A 12,753-nucleotide genomic window follows, 5' to 3' on the forward strand; every position below is an offset into this window, starting at 1 on the left:
AACTACAGGGCTGGATCCAGAGGCAATGCTTTAAACAAAGTTTGCTTTTATATTGAGCTTGGGTCTTGGGACAGCGAGCTATACAGTTCTGCCATATTTATCTTCGACATGCAGCCAGTCTTCCTGTAAAGACTACTGTGTGATTCCATTCAAGCATGCACAACTGGGACAAATTGGGCTGCTTACAATCTTGCCTGTCCAACTGTTATCCAGCCACAGCATCTCTATCAATGGCTTCTCCTCCCACCTCCGTATCCTAAAAAGGTTCAATGCTTGCCCCCACCCCCCCCTTCTCTTGCTCACCCACATCCCACCCGTTGGCGACATCACTAGAGGCATGGGGTCAGCTACCACATGTATGCGGATACCTCCCAAGTCTACCTCTCCACCAGCTCTCTTGCCCCCTCCACTGCCTGTGTGCTGTCAGACTGGTGGTTCAAATTCAACATTCAAATTCCCTCCCTAAACCTCTGCTTTTCTACCTTTCTCTGCTCAAAGATCCTCCTTAAATCCCAGCTCTGTGACCACATGTTCGGTGACTTCACCCAACATCTCAACCTTTGGATCAGCATCCAGAATTTCCCCCTTACACTTCTGTAAAAAACCGTGGGATTTTTTTGTATGTTAAAGGTGCTATATAAATGCAAGTTACTGTAATCAAAGTATAGCAGCAATCACTGGAGAGAGTGAGGGGGGGGGGGGGGGGAAAGAGAGGGGAGAGAGGGGAAAGGAAAGAGAGTAGCTGATTGCATGCATAACTGTGCCAGACAAGACCCGCTTGAGAACAGACGACTGGAGACCAACATAAAAGCAGCTTCAGTCAGCACAATGTGGGATTGCCATTTTGATTAAATTATGTGTGACCTGTTTGGAGTTGCCACTTTACTGGCAAAAGGGTGGGCAGCAAAAGCAATGACTCAACTGGGGATCTCAATAAAAGTAACCTGGGCTCTAAAAGAACAATGAAGCAGGTTGTGTGTGTACAGAAAGAGTGATGAATTTAATTAGGCTGAAGCTAAATCACACTTATCTGCTTGAAAAGGCACAAAAAGAGTTAAGTTCTTGTTCAAACACACGGTTAAACAAACACCTACATGCTGGTTGCTGGAAGGATGCAATTCACAAAAGGCACGCATCTCTTAGAAGTAATTTGAATTCAGAACGATAAAGGCTGATCGCAGCACAAACAGAAATTTCCACTGCAAGACAGAACCCCAGCCAGGTGTTATTTTCAGCAGGAAGTTAGCATGCAGCCAAGCCCCGGTCGGTGCGAGTCTCTACCTGTGCACATTGCAAAGTTGGGCTTGTCCAAGTACACGTGAATAAATGTTGCGCAGTCCAAACCACCTTTAAGTAGTTGGCTTTCATTATGCTTAGCGAACAACTATTCTAATTATTGCGCTATTAAAAAGCAAAAGCTAATTAACACCAGATTATATTCACTTTTAGTTTATGAAAACAAACACATTTTAGATCAAAATTCTTCACAAGGCAGACCAGAATAATCATGAAATCAGCAATGGAATGACAATTTCGCTGTACAATTAGCCTTTTTTTTTGGAAAGTGTGAAGGAGGGGGAAGAAGCAGCTTAAATTGTTTGCGGAGAGAAACAAAGAATCATTAATTTACTGCAGCTGCAGAAAGAAACTCAACAGGACAACATCTGGATCATTCCAGACGCATATCTTCCGAGCGTCACAGATTTGTAATCATAGGTATGTTGAACCCAACGAGAAGCATAGGACTTGACATGCTCACCTTTGTGCTCGCTTACCGATATCCCCAAACACCTTAATTTGAAATTTTTCATCCTCATGTTCATATCCCTCCATGTCCTTTCCCTTCCCCATCTCTAACCTACTCCAGCCCTACAATCCTCCAAAAACTTTACTCCCCAGCTCTGGCCTTTTGCCCATTCTGACTTCCTTTGCCACACCATTGGCAGCTGTGCCTTCAGTTGCTTAGGCCCGAAGCTTTGTAATTCCCTCCCTAAACTTTTTCACTTGTCCACCTCTCTCTCCTCCATTATGACCCTCCTTAAAACCTACATCTCTGACCAAGCTTTTGGTCACCTATCTCAATGTCTCCTTTGGTTCGGTGTCAATTTTTGTCTGATAACACTCCTGTGAAGTACGGTGGGACGCTTCACAATTATTGTTTCATTGGTTATCAAGTGCTTTGGGACATCCTGAGGTCATGAAAGGCACGCGAGTTCTTTATTCCTCAGTAGGTAAAAGATATAGAAGATGGGTACGGCAAAAGTCATTTCGTGCAATCCGTTCAACTTCTATTTGTGAACCATTATAAAAACAAAGAACACCCATATGCTAGTCCAGTTGGGGGAATCCTTACTGAACACATCACCCTTATAAGAACATAAGAAATAGGAGCATGAGTGGGCCATACAGCCCCTCGAGCCTGCTCCGCCATTTAATATCATGTCTGATCTGATCATGGACTCAGCTCCATTTCCCTGCCCGCTCTCCATAACCCCTTATCGTTTAAGAAACGGTCTATTTCTGTCTTAAAAATGTATTCGATGTCCCAGTTTCCACAGCTCTCTGAGGCAGCTAATTCCACAAATTAATAACCCTCAGAAGAAATTTCTCCTCATCTCTGTTTTAAATGGGCGGCCCCTTATTCTAAGATCATGCCCTCTATTTCTAGTCTCCCCATCAGTGGAAACATCCTCTCTGCATCCACCTGGTCAAGCCCCCTATTAATCTTATACATTTCGATAAGACAACCTACTCAACCTTTCCTCATAAGTCAACCTCCTCATCCCCGGAATCAACCTAGTGAACCTTCTCTGAACTGCCTCCAAAGCAAGTATAGCCTTTCGTAAATATGGAACCCAAAACTTTACACAGTGTTCCAGGTGTGGCCTCACCAATACGTTATATCATCATCATAGGCAGTCCCTCGAACCGAGGATGACTTGCTTCTACGTCAAAAAGTTCACAGGTGTTTCAATGATGGACCTAAAATTCCAGGTCCGAACTAAATCTTGAAGGGTGGAAGATGCCTGTGCTTGGATTTAAAAAAATTTTTTTAACAAGTGTGGTGACCGTTGCAGACCAGCCACCACACAGGCTTGACAGAGCTTGGTCTTGGTTCAGTAGCAAGGATTAACCAAGACAACTGGAGACCGGCTCTGCTGCCCGGAGCTACTGTAGGCTGGCCCGTGCTGCCCCTGGGCCCTCACCTCTCCTGGGCCCCGGTCACGTCCCTCTAACAATCCCTCGCCGCTCCTGCCCACGCTCCAATCACCGCCCTGGATCTTGGTGACGTCCCTCTTCGCTGCCTTTGCTCTCCTGCTCCAGCACGTGCTGCTCCCTGGAGTGGTATGCCGCCACTCTGCTCCTTCTGCTCCCCGGCCTGCTCCAATGGTGCTCGCAGGCCGGGGGCCACTCAGCTTGCTGGGCCAGGCCACCACGCTGCTCCTTCCGTTCCCCGGCCTGCTTCTATAGCTGTAGCAAGACTTGACGGCTTTTATCCCCTTTGCAACAAAGGCCAAGATACTATTGGCCTTCCTGATCACGTGCTGTACCTGCATACTATCCTTTTGTGTTTCACACACAAGTACCCCTTACTGAACTAGAGGTGGAGGTGGTGGTTTAGGGAGGGAAATACAAAGCTTAGTGCCTAAACAACTGAAGGCACAGCTGCCAATGGTGTGGCAAAGGAAGTCGGAATGGGCAAGAGGCCAGAGATAGGGAGAACAGAGTTTTTGGAGGATTGTAGGGCTGGAGGAGACCTTCAACTCTTGTCAACCAAGAGGGATTATGGAGTGTCCACCTCACAGTTGGCTGACCTCAAAGATTTGTCACCATCCTCAGCTTGCTTCATGATGACATGCAAGTAGTGACCCTGACCAATGGATCCACCACAGACCCAATACAAGTGCAGACCGGGGTCAAGCAAGGCTGCAATTGCACCAATGCTCTACTCTACTCCAAGCTCCATCACGGCAAGCAAGCCCCACGAGAGCAGAGAAAAAGCTTCAACGACACCTTCAAAGCCTCACTGAAAAAAATGTAACATCCGCACCGACTCTTGGGAATTCCTGGCCCATGACCGCCTTCCCAAATGCTGCTGCTTCACTTTGAGCGAACACTTTTTTCGTCTTTTCGTCGTGAGCATGCGGAAGTCAAGTACAAACAGCGGAAGGAGTGTACGACAAACCAAGCACGCCACCCAACCGTCCCTTCAACCACTAACTGCCCACCTGTGTCAGAGACTGTAGATCCCCACATTGGACTCATCAGCCACCTTAGAACTCATGTTAATGTGGAAGCAAGTCATCCCCGACTCCGAGGGACTGCCCAAAACGACATCCTCAAATACCTTAATTTAAAATTAAAGATAGATTTGCTCTGCTGCCTGCCCTGCCAAGGCTGTTATTTCTTCCTCACAATCCTACAAAACACATCAAAATTGCTTCTGTCCAAGTCATTTTCGTGGAGAAAAATTGCCACAGAATCTGAAACCAGGGTTGGGAGGTGGGTAGCTGGTGTGAAATACTCAAAGGGGGTAAAACACATTAAAGTGCTTTACATTATTGACAGCCTCAGTCCTCAATGCTATTTCATAACATAAAAAAATAATGTTATTCATTAAATAATCCAATATTACACCATTACCACCTCCTACATTTCAAGTGTAGGTTTTTTGGGGGAAAATGTACACAGAAATTTGATTAAAAAGCAATAGATTAATTTCCTAAATTTATAAGATATGTATTCATTAGAAGCAAAGTGTCAGAATTAGATAGAACAAAACTGCAGGAGGCATGTTATAAAGCTGCATTGTGTAATACAACTGGAATTAGTGCTGGTACTTATTTGCAGAGAATAAAACATTACATTACTTTGTTGAACTTAAGAATGTTAAAATAAGGCCATATAGTCCAATGACTGCATCTTGTACAATTATATATAAATGCTAAATACTGACATTTGAAAACGAAATACACTTTTATAGAATGTGTAGCTTCGAAGACAAGAACACATCAAAACGCAACTAAAATTCTGGTATTTAGAAGTAAAATGTAAACTTGATAGGGTGGAGAGAGAAGGGGAGGAAGTGGCAACAGAAAGGGAAGACGACTTACAATATACACATAAAAACACCATATAGGTGGTGTATATGTGGACCATATACAGTAAACACCTCAAAGTGCTGAAGAAGTACCACCAGCGCTGCCTCTGCAAGATCCTGCAAATCCACTGGGAGAATAGACGCACCGTCAGTGTTCTCGATCAGACCATCATCCCCACCATCGAAGCACTGACCACACTCGACCAGCTCCATTGATAAGGCCACATCGTCCCCATGCCCGACATGAGACTCCCAAAGCAAGCGCTCTACTCAGAACTCCTACACGGCAAGCGAGCCCCAGGTGGGCAGGAAACATTATAAGGACACCCTCAAATCCTCCTTGATAAAGTGCAATATCCCCAACGACACTTGGAAATTCCTGGTCCAAGACCGCCCAAAGTGGAGGAAGAGCATCCGGGAGGGCGCTGAGCACAGAGTCTCGTCACCGAGAGCATGAAGAAATCAAGCGCAGACAGCGGAAGCTGCATGCGGCAAACCAGACTCCCCACACACCCTTTCCTTCCCTTCAACCACTGTCTGTCCCACCTGTGACAGAGACTAATTCCCATATTGGACGGTACAGTCACCTGAGAACTCACATTTAGAGTAGAAGTTTAGAGTAGGTCACATGGATGAACTTCAACAATTGTACATTCCTGTCTGGAGTAAAAATAAAACGGGGAAGGTGGCTCAACCGTGGCTAACAAGGGAAATTAAGGATGGTGTTAAATCCAAGGAAGAGGCATATAAATTGGCCAGAAAAAGCAGTAAACCTGAGCACTGGGAGAAATTTAGAATTCAGCAGAGGACAAAGGGTTTAATTAGGAGGGGGAAAATAGAGTATGAGAGGAAGCTTGCTGGGAACATAAAAACTGACTGCGAAAGCTTCTATAGATATGTGAAGAGAAAAAGATTAGTGAAGACAAACGTAGGTCCCTTGCAGTCAGATTCAGGTGAATTTATAATGGGGAACAAAGAAATGGCAGACCAGTTGAACAAATACTTTGGTTCTGTCTTCACGAAAGAAGGCACAAATAACCTTCCGGAAATACTAGGGGTCCGAGGGTCTAGTGAGGAGGAGGATCTGAAGGAAATCCTTATTATGCAGGAAATTGTGTTAGGGAAATTGATGGGATTGAAGGCTAATAAATCCCCGCAGCCTGATAAGTACTCTGGGATGCAGACTAAGGAAGTGGCCCTAGAATTATTGGATGCATTGGTGATCATTTTCCAACAGTATTGACTCTGGATCAGTTCCTATGGACTGGAGGGTAGCTAATGTACCACCACTTTTTTAAAAAAAGGAGAGAAAACAGGTAATTATAGACCGGTTAGCCTGACAGTGGGGAAAATGTTGGAATCAATGTTGGAAAGCAGTGACAGGATCGGACCAAGTCAGCATGGATTTATGAAAGGAAAATCATGCTAGACAAATCTTCTGGAATTTTGAGAGGATGTAACTAGTGGAGTGGACAAGGGAGAATCAGTGGATGTGGTGTATTTGGACTTTCAAAAGGCTTTTGACAAGGTCCCACACAAGAGATTGGTGTGCAAAATTAAAGCACATGGTATTGGGGGTAATGTACTGACATGGAGAGAGAACTGGTTGGCAGACAGGAAGCAGAGAGTCTGGATAAATGGGCCCTTTTCAAAATGGCAGGCAGCGACAAGTGGGGTGCCATAGGGCTCAGTACTGGGACCCCAGCTATTTACAATATACATTCATGATTTAGATGAAGGAATGGAGTGTAATATCTCCAAGTTTGCAGATGACACTAAACTGGGTGGCAGTGTGAGCTATGAGGAGGACGCTAAGAGGCTGCAGGGTGATTTGGACAGGTTAGGTGAGTGGGGAAATGCATGGCAGATGCAGTATAATGTGGATAAATGCGAGGTTATCCACTTTGGTGGCAAAAACAGAGGCAGAATATCATCTGAATGGCAGCAGATTAGGAAAAGGGGAGGTGCAACTAAATCTGGGTGTCATGGTACATCAGTCATTGAAAGTTGGCTTGCAGGTACAGCAGGCGGTGATGACGACAAATGGAATGTTGGCTTTCATAGCTAGGGGATTTGAGTATAGGAACAGGGAGGTCTTACTGCAGTTGTACAGGGCCTTGGTGAGGCCTCACCTGGAATATTGTGTTCAGTTTTGGTCTCCTAATCTGAGGAAGGACATTCTTGATATTGAGGGAGTGCAGCGAAGGTTCACCAGACTGATTCCCGAAATGACTGGACTGACATATGAGGAGAGACTGGATCGACTGGGCCTGTATTCATTGGAGTTTCGAAGGATGAGAGGGGATCTCATAGAAACTTAAAATTCTGATGGGACTGGGCAGGTTAGATGCAGGAAGAATGTTCCTGACGTTGAGGAAATCCAGAACCAGGGGACACAGTCTAAGGATGAGGGGTAAGCCATTTAGGATTGAGATGAGGAGAAACTTCTTCACTCAGAGTTGTTAACTTGTGGAATTCTGTACCGGAGAGTTGTTGATGCCAGTTTATTGTATATATTCAAGAGGGAGTTAGATACGGCCCTTACAGATAAAGGGATCAAGGGGTATGGAGAGAAAGCAGGAAAGGGGCACTGAGGTGAATGATCAGCCATGATCTTATTGAATGGTGGTGCAGGCTCGAAGGACCGAATAGTCTCCTCCTGCACCTATTTTCTATGTTTCCTCAATTTCGAGGGACTGCCTATGATGATAAACACACACAAAGTTATGGTTACTGAACTGTAGAGTTTTTTTTCTGATGGAGGATAAATAATAAGCTCCAGAGTGCATAACTGCTTTTCAAAGTTGATCACAAAATGCCAGTCAATTAAGAAAGAGATGTAGGAAACAAATAGTTGTACATTGAATAGTGCAGCTACAGATCTGGGTAGTTCACACACAAATATCAGAAGCCTGGAATCGCCACTCCAGAATGTAGACACACGTTTCTCAAATGCCAAATAAGGATTGGTCACAGTTTGCAAAATAAGACCAACCTTGGCTGGGAAGAATGAGTCTTTTACAAATACAATGACCAAAGCCTGACAGCAAAAAACAGGTGTCTCAATAAAGTAATGGATAGTTGATTACGAAAGACAAATATAAATTGAAGGATGGGAACTAGTAGGGAAACCAGACTGTCTGCATTGTCAAAAATACAGGTTTAGGATGACAATGGATGTGAGCCCCAAGGAGAGAAAAATTGCTGAGGTGGAGAATGGAGAAGTATTGTAATATGGGTCTATATCTGAAATATCAATATAATTGCAATGTATAGGATATTATGTATGTACATTTTAAATTTACATTTAAACACAAACACACACACACAGGATCGATGCACAGTGTGCACTTGAAACCACAAAGAAAATGGTGATAAAGTATCAGATTCAAAGTGAAGTTACAGTCAGTGTTCACTTGTAGAATCGTATACATTCTAGTCTTACAGACCCACCCTTCCTCAAACACTTGACACAGCATGGTAGAGTATGCAAATGCCACTGTGGTGCCAGATCTATTTTTCTAAAAAAAAGTTTGAATTCATGCCTCAAGGTTACTCTGACCTCAGTACTGTTTCAATTATACAAGATGATTAGTTTTTCCATAGTTTTTCCAAATTGACTATGTTCAAAACATGAAAATTAAACTGTTAAAGCTTCTACACGTTTAAAAGCAACAGCTGAACTGTGTCAACAATCCTGTATTACATGCAACCAAATAGGTCTGTCAACAGTTTCATGATGCCTTTTTTGTACAGTTCCTTCTAAAGACTTCTAATATTAAAAATCTAGTTCAAGCCAAGAGGTCACATATTGCGCTTTTCGAAAAGCTGGAATCTAGCCAATTAAATGTATTTGGGTTTACCAAAATGCAGAAGCCAATATTTTATTCTAATGGAGTATATATTTGTTGGGAGTGGGGGATGGAAGAACCATTAATGTCAGACACTGCACAAAGGTGGAAGAACTCAACATACAACAGTCAATGGACACTTCACTCGGCTGCAATCAACAGCTTGCATTTATATAGTATCTTTAATGTAAAAACTTTCCCAAGGGGCTTCACAAATAGAAATAGATGGGTAAAAGGATGCTGAACCTTTCAGGAGAGATTAGGAGGGGTAAATAAAAGCATGGTTTTGAGAAAGGCAGAGAGAAGTGGAGGAGGAGTTTAAGGGGGGTGCTTCAGCAAATACAGCAAAGGCAACTGAAAGGTGCACCACCAATGGTGGGATGAAGAGATTTTGGGGTGGGGGTGGGGGGGGAGGGGGAAATGAGGATACACACAAGGCTAGAGTCAAAAAGATACAAACATGACATTTTGATTCTGAATATCTGATTAGATGTGTAAATATGTGGCATCTAGTTCAATGACTTAATTTCTATAAACCTGCTTGTTGGTTGCGAGACAAAATGTTCATTATCTGAAAAGAACTTTCACTCCTTCTCACCCAGTTTCCAGGAATAGCAGATGCACTAAAATACTTTAATCTGGAAGCAAATCATCTAGCTTTTATGCTGTGTTTGTATTTCAAAAACTCTTTCAATGAAAATGGTTCCATAATATGAGACATTTATTTTTTTGAGCTTCACTGGGAGCATGTGGAAGTCAAGTACTTGTATGCAAGTCTTGTATGTGCACAGTTAGTGTTGACAAATTCATCCTGTCCTATTTGTTTTCACCAACAATGTACCTGTGCCTATGCAAGATTTGCATATATTTTCTTGTTCAAAAGTCTGAATGCAACTTTAAAGCACCTGTGCAATCTTGGTCATATAGTTACTACAAGGTTGTGTACACATTTTCCCATTTTAGCTCTGGACCTTCAGAAATTGAGGGGTCTGTACAGACCAACATTATAATGGCATTGCTGGATTGGAGAGTTAAAATTTCAACTTGTATGTGGCCAGAACCAAAACAAATGCTACAGCTGGCAGCCATCTATCTTTGCTACCTGTGGCATTTTGCCATTGGAAGCACCAGTGAAATTATCGAGGAAAGTTTTATTGGCTGCAATTGCACAGGCTGTTTTTGCGTTTGGAATATCTCAACAGTGCACTTGCTGTTGGAGACAAATCTGTCGGGTAAGGAGTTATTTGAATCGGAAAAAACAACCCAAGAGATTTGGATTATTTGAATTGGTGTGCAAATCAGACATTTAGTTTGATGACTTACTTTCCATAAAACTAATGTCTGGTTGCTTTCCAATAGAGAGGAAGCTTGGAGGCAGCAGAGCAGACTGCCAAATACAATATAGCCTGTTTTTTGGTAAAATGACATTAGCTTTCAACGGCTTTAAGAAAAGAAAGAGCAAAAGCTGGATTTATATATTGCGTTTATCATGATTTCGGGATGTCTCTAACAGCTTTACAGCCAATGAAGTACTTTAGAAGCGAGGCCACTGTTGTAATGTAGGAAATGTGTCAGCCATTTTGCATACAGCAAGTTCCCAGAAACAGCAACATGACGACAACCAGAAAAACAGTTTTAGTGATGTCGGTTGAGAAAGAAATACAGACTTTGATTTATATAGAGCTTTTCATGACCACTGGACATCTCAAAGCGCTTTACAGCCAATGAAGTGTAGTCACTGTTGTAATGTGGGAAACGCAGCAGCCAATTTGTGCACAAGCAAGCTCCCACAAACAGCAATGTGATAATGACCAGATAGTCTGCTGTAGTGATGTGGATTAAGGGATATATATTGGCCATGACACCTGGGATAACTCCCCTGCTCTTCTTCGAAATAGTGCCATGGGATCTTTTATGATGTCCACTTGAGAGCAGACAGGACTTCGGTTTAACGTCTCATCTCAAAGACGTTACCTAGAGTACCTCACAGCACATGATCCCAATCATATTTATACCATCAGGGAGATCGACCAAGCAGAGGTCAAGTGTTTTTCTGCAGGGTTAGTAAACAAAATTAGGCAGCTTTCTCTCTTGCAAACAGCCAGCTTAAGAGCAGCACTGTTCAGGGCCCAGAGAATAAGCTGCCTGCCTACTTGATCATGGAATTCTGGGTATTACAGTTACACTGAAAATGATTAATTAAATTAGGATTCATTTTGCAATGTCTATGTATGTGCAACTTTATCCCTTCCAGCTAGTTATATGTTACACTTATCCAAAGTTCATTCAAATTTGCATTTTAAAAACTTTCAAACTAAAACACCATTTTGATTGATATTTTACTCTTATTAAAAAGTAACAGATATTCAGTGTATGGCATTAATATGTATGGATAACATTACTACACCATATATTTTCAATAAGCATTCTACATTTGTGCACTTAAGGTAACAGGCCCTATGTCAAGGAGAGCAAAATTAACAAGCTTTCTACTGTAGCATTTTGTTGATCATGTAGATGCAGTATAAAACAAGTGCAGACTGGTCAGTTTGGTTGCAACAGGCTTCTGAAATGAATAGAGTAGGAATTTATCAAAGCTTATTCCTGGCAATGTACACCTGAAGTAGACATGTATTTAAATATCTTAACATTCTTTTAAAAAGGGCTCACGAAAACTTTGAGCAAGTCACATTTAATTTCTCAATTTAATTCACAGGACTGGAGCCTGCAGACGAAGAATGCTACATTAAATATTTGCCATTCACATTCCATAATCTATAAATTGAATTCATTTGAAAAAATATTTCTTACCTGTTGGCGTCATGTTAAAGCCCCTGACCGGTGGAGAACAGGTAGCAGACGGGACAAGGTTACTGTTCTGACCAAAAGTCAGTGAAAACTGAGATCAGGATATCACCTCCTATCCAAATTAACTGCTTTGATCATATGACTGTAAAGCGACACCTCAACCACAGGCTGGTGGGTACACGTCCACATAAAAGCACAAGTGGTAACTTCAGACCTTCAAAATGTCAGCATTATTGAAAAATATTTAGGTATTATAATCTAAGGAAAGTACAAGCATAAGAGATCAGACCTGGCACCATACGCAAGTCTTGCATTTAAAAAAAAGAGGTTGAGCCTTCTAAAAATATTGAGTAAGCTTCCAGAAAGTCACGGATATTTGGCCTGCGGACACAGGTACGCAATCTTGGTCACGTGCGTCTTACACATACTAAAGCTTGCAGTCTCACATGCCTCAGTTTGAAAATTAACTGACTCAAACAAAATCTCTGTGGTTAAATCAACGTGAAGTATCTGCCAGCCTGCTAGAAGGGGCACGCCTCCTTTGATTTGTTACATGCTTAACAACTAGGTGGGAATAAAGATCTATCCATGGATTAAAACAAGATACTGCAAAATAATCGGAATTGTGCTTTAATGGGTCATTGAGATACTTTAAAACATTTAGCTTTGTGGAATTTGCATTTAAAATTTTTATTCGTGTACCACACTCAAATTCAGTACTTTCCTGGAAAGTGAAATTGTGTCCCATTCAGTAGTGAATTGCATTTAAGAGTACAGGTACTTTGCTTCCATTACAGAAACAGGATATGAGGCTGTGGAGACAAAGGCAGAAATAGTCTACAATAGTAGACTAGCACTTGAAAAATTGGCCAATGAAGGCAACAGATTTTCTTTTAACTTTGAAAATTATTTTCCATAAGACACTTGTCAAGATCTCCGAACCTAATGTGCACCACCGATCAAAAGGAAAAAAAGAACTTTGTGCCTTTGCCA

The 12,753-nt window shown here is 42.3% G+C and overlaps 1 protein-coding gene across 6 annotated transcripts in view; it reads right to left on the bottom strand.

Annotated features, from left to right (window-relative positions):
• Nucleotides 1-12,753, bottom strand: part of kank1a (KN motif and ankyrin repeat domains 1a) — a 373,392-nt gene that overhangs the window by 135,237 nt on the left and 225,402 nt on the right. For 3 of the 6 annotated variants that reach the window (XM_070881440.1, XM_070881449.1, XM_070881400.1), the window contains exon 1: nt 11,764-11,935. The exons of 2 other annotated variants lie outside the window; for them this stretch is intronic. In XM_070881440.1, the coding sequence (XP_070737541.1) occupies nt 11,764-11,776 (13 nt within the window). In that variant the 5' untranslated portion in view covers nt 11,777-11,935. Of the gene's footprint in view, nt 1-1,094; nt 1,159-11,763; nt 11,936-12,753 lie in introns of those variants that run through there. One more of the 6 variants, XM_070881430.1, reaches the window with a different exon arrangement.

Source organism: Pristiophorus japonicus, chromosome 1 (genome assembly GCF_044704955.1).
Source record: "Pristiophorus japonicus isolate sPriJap1 chromosome 1, sPriJap1.hap1, whole genome shotgun sequence".
Lineage (NCBI taxonomy): Eukaryota > Metazoa > Chordata > Chondrichthyes > Pristiophoridae > Pristiophorus > Pristiophorus japonicus.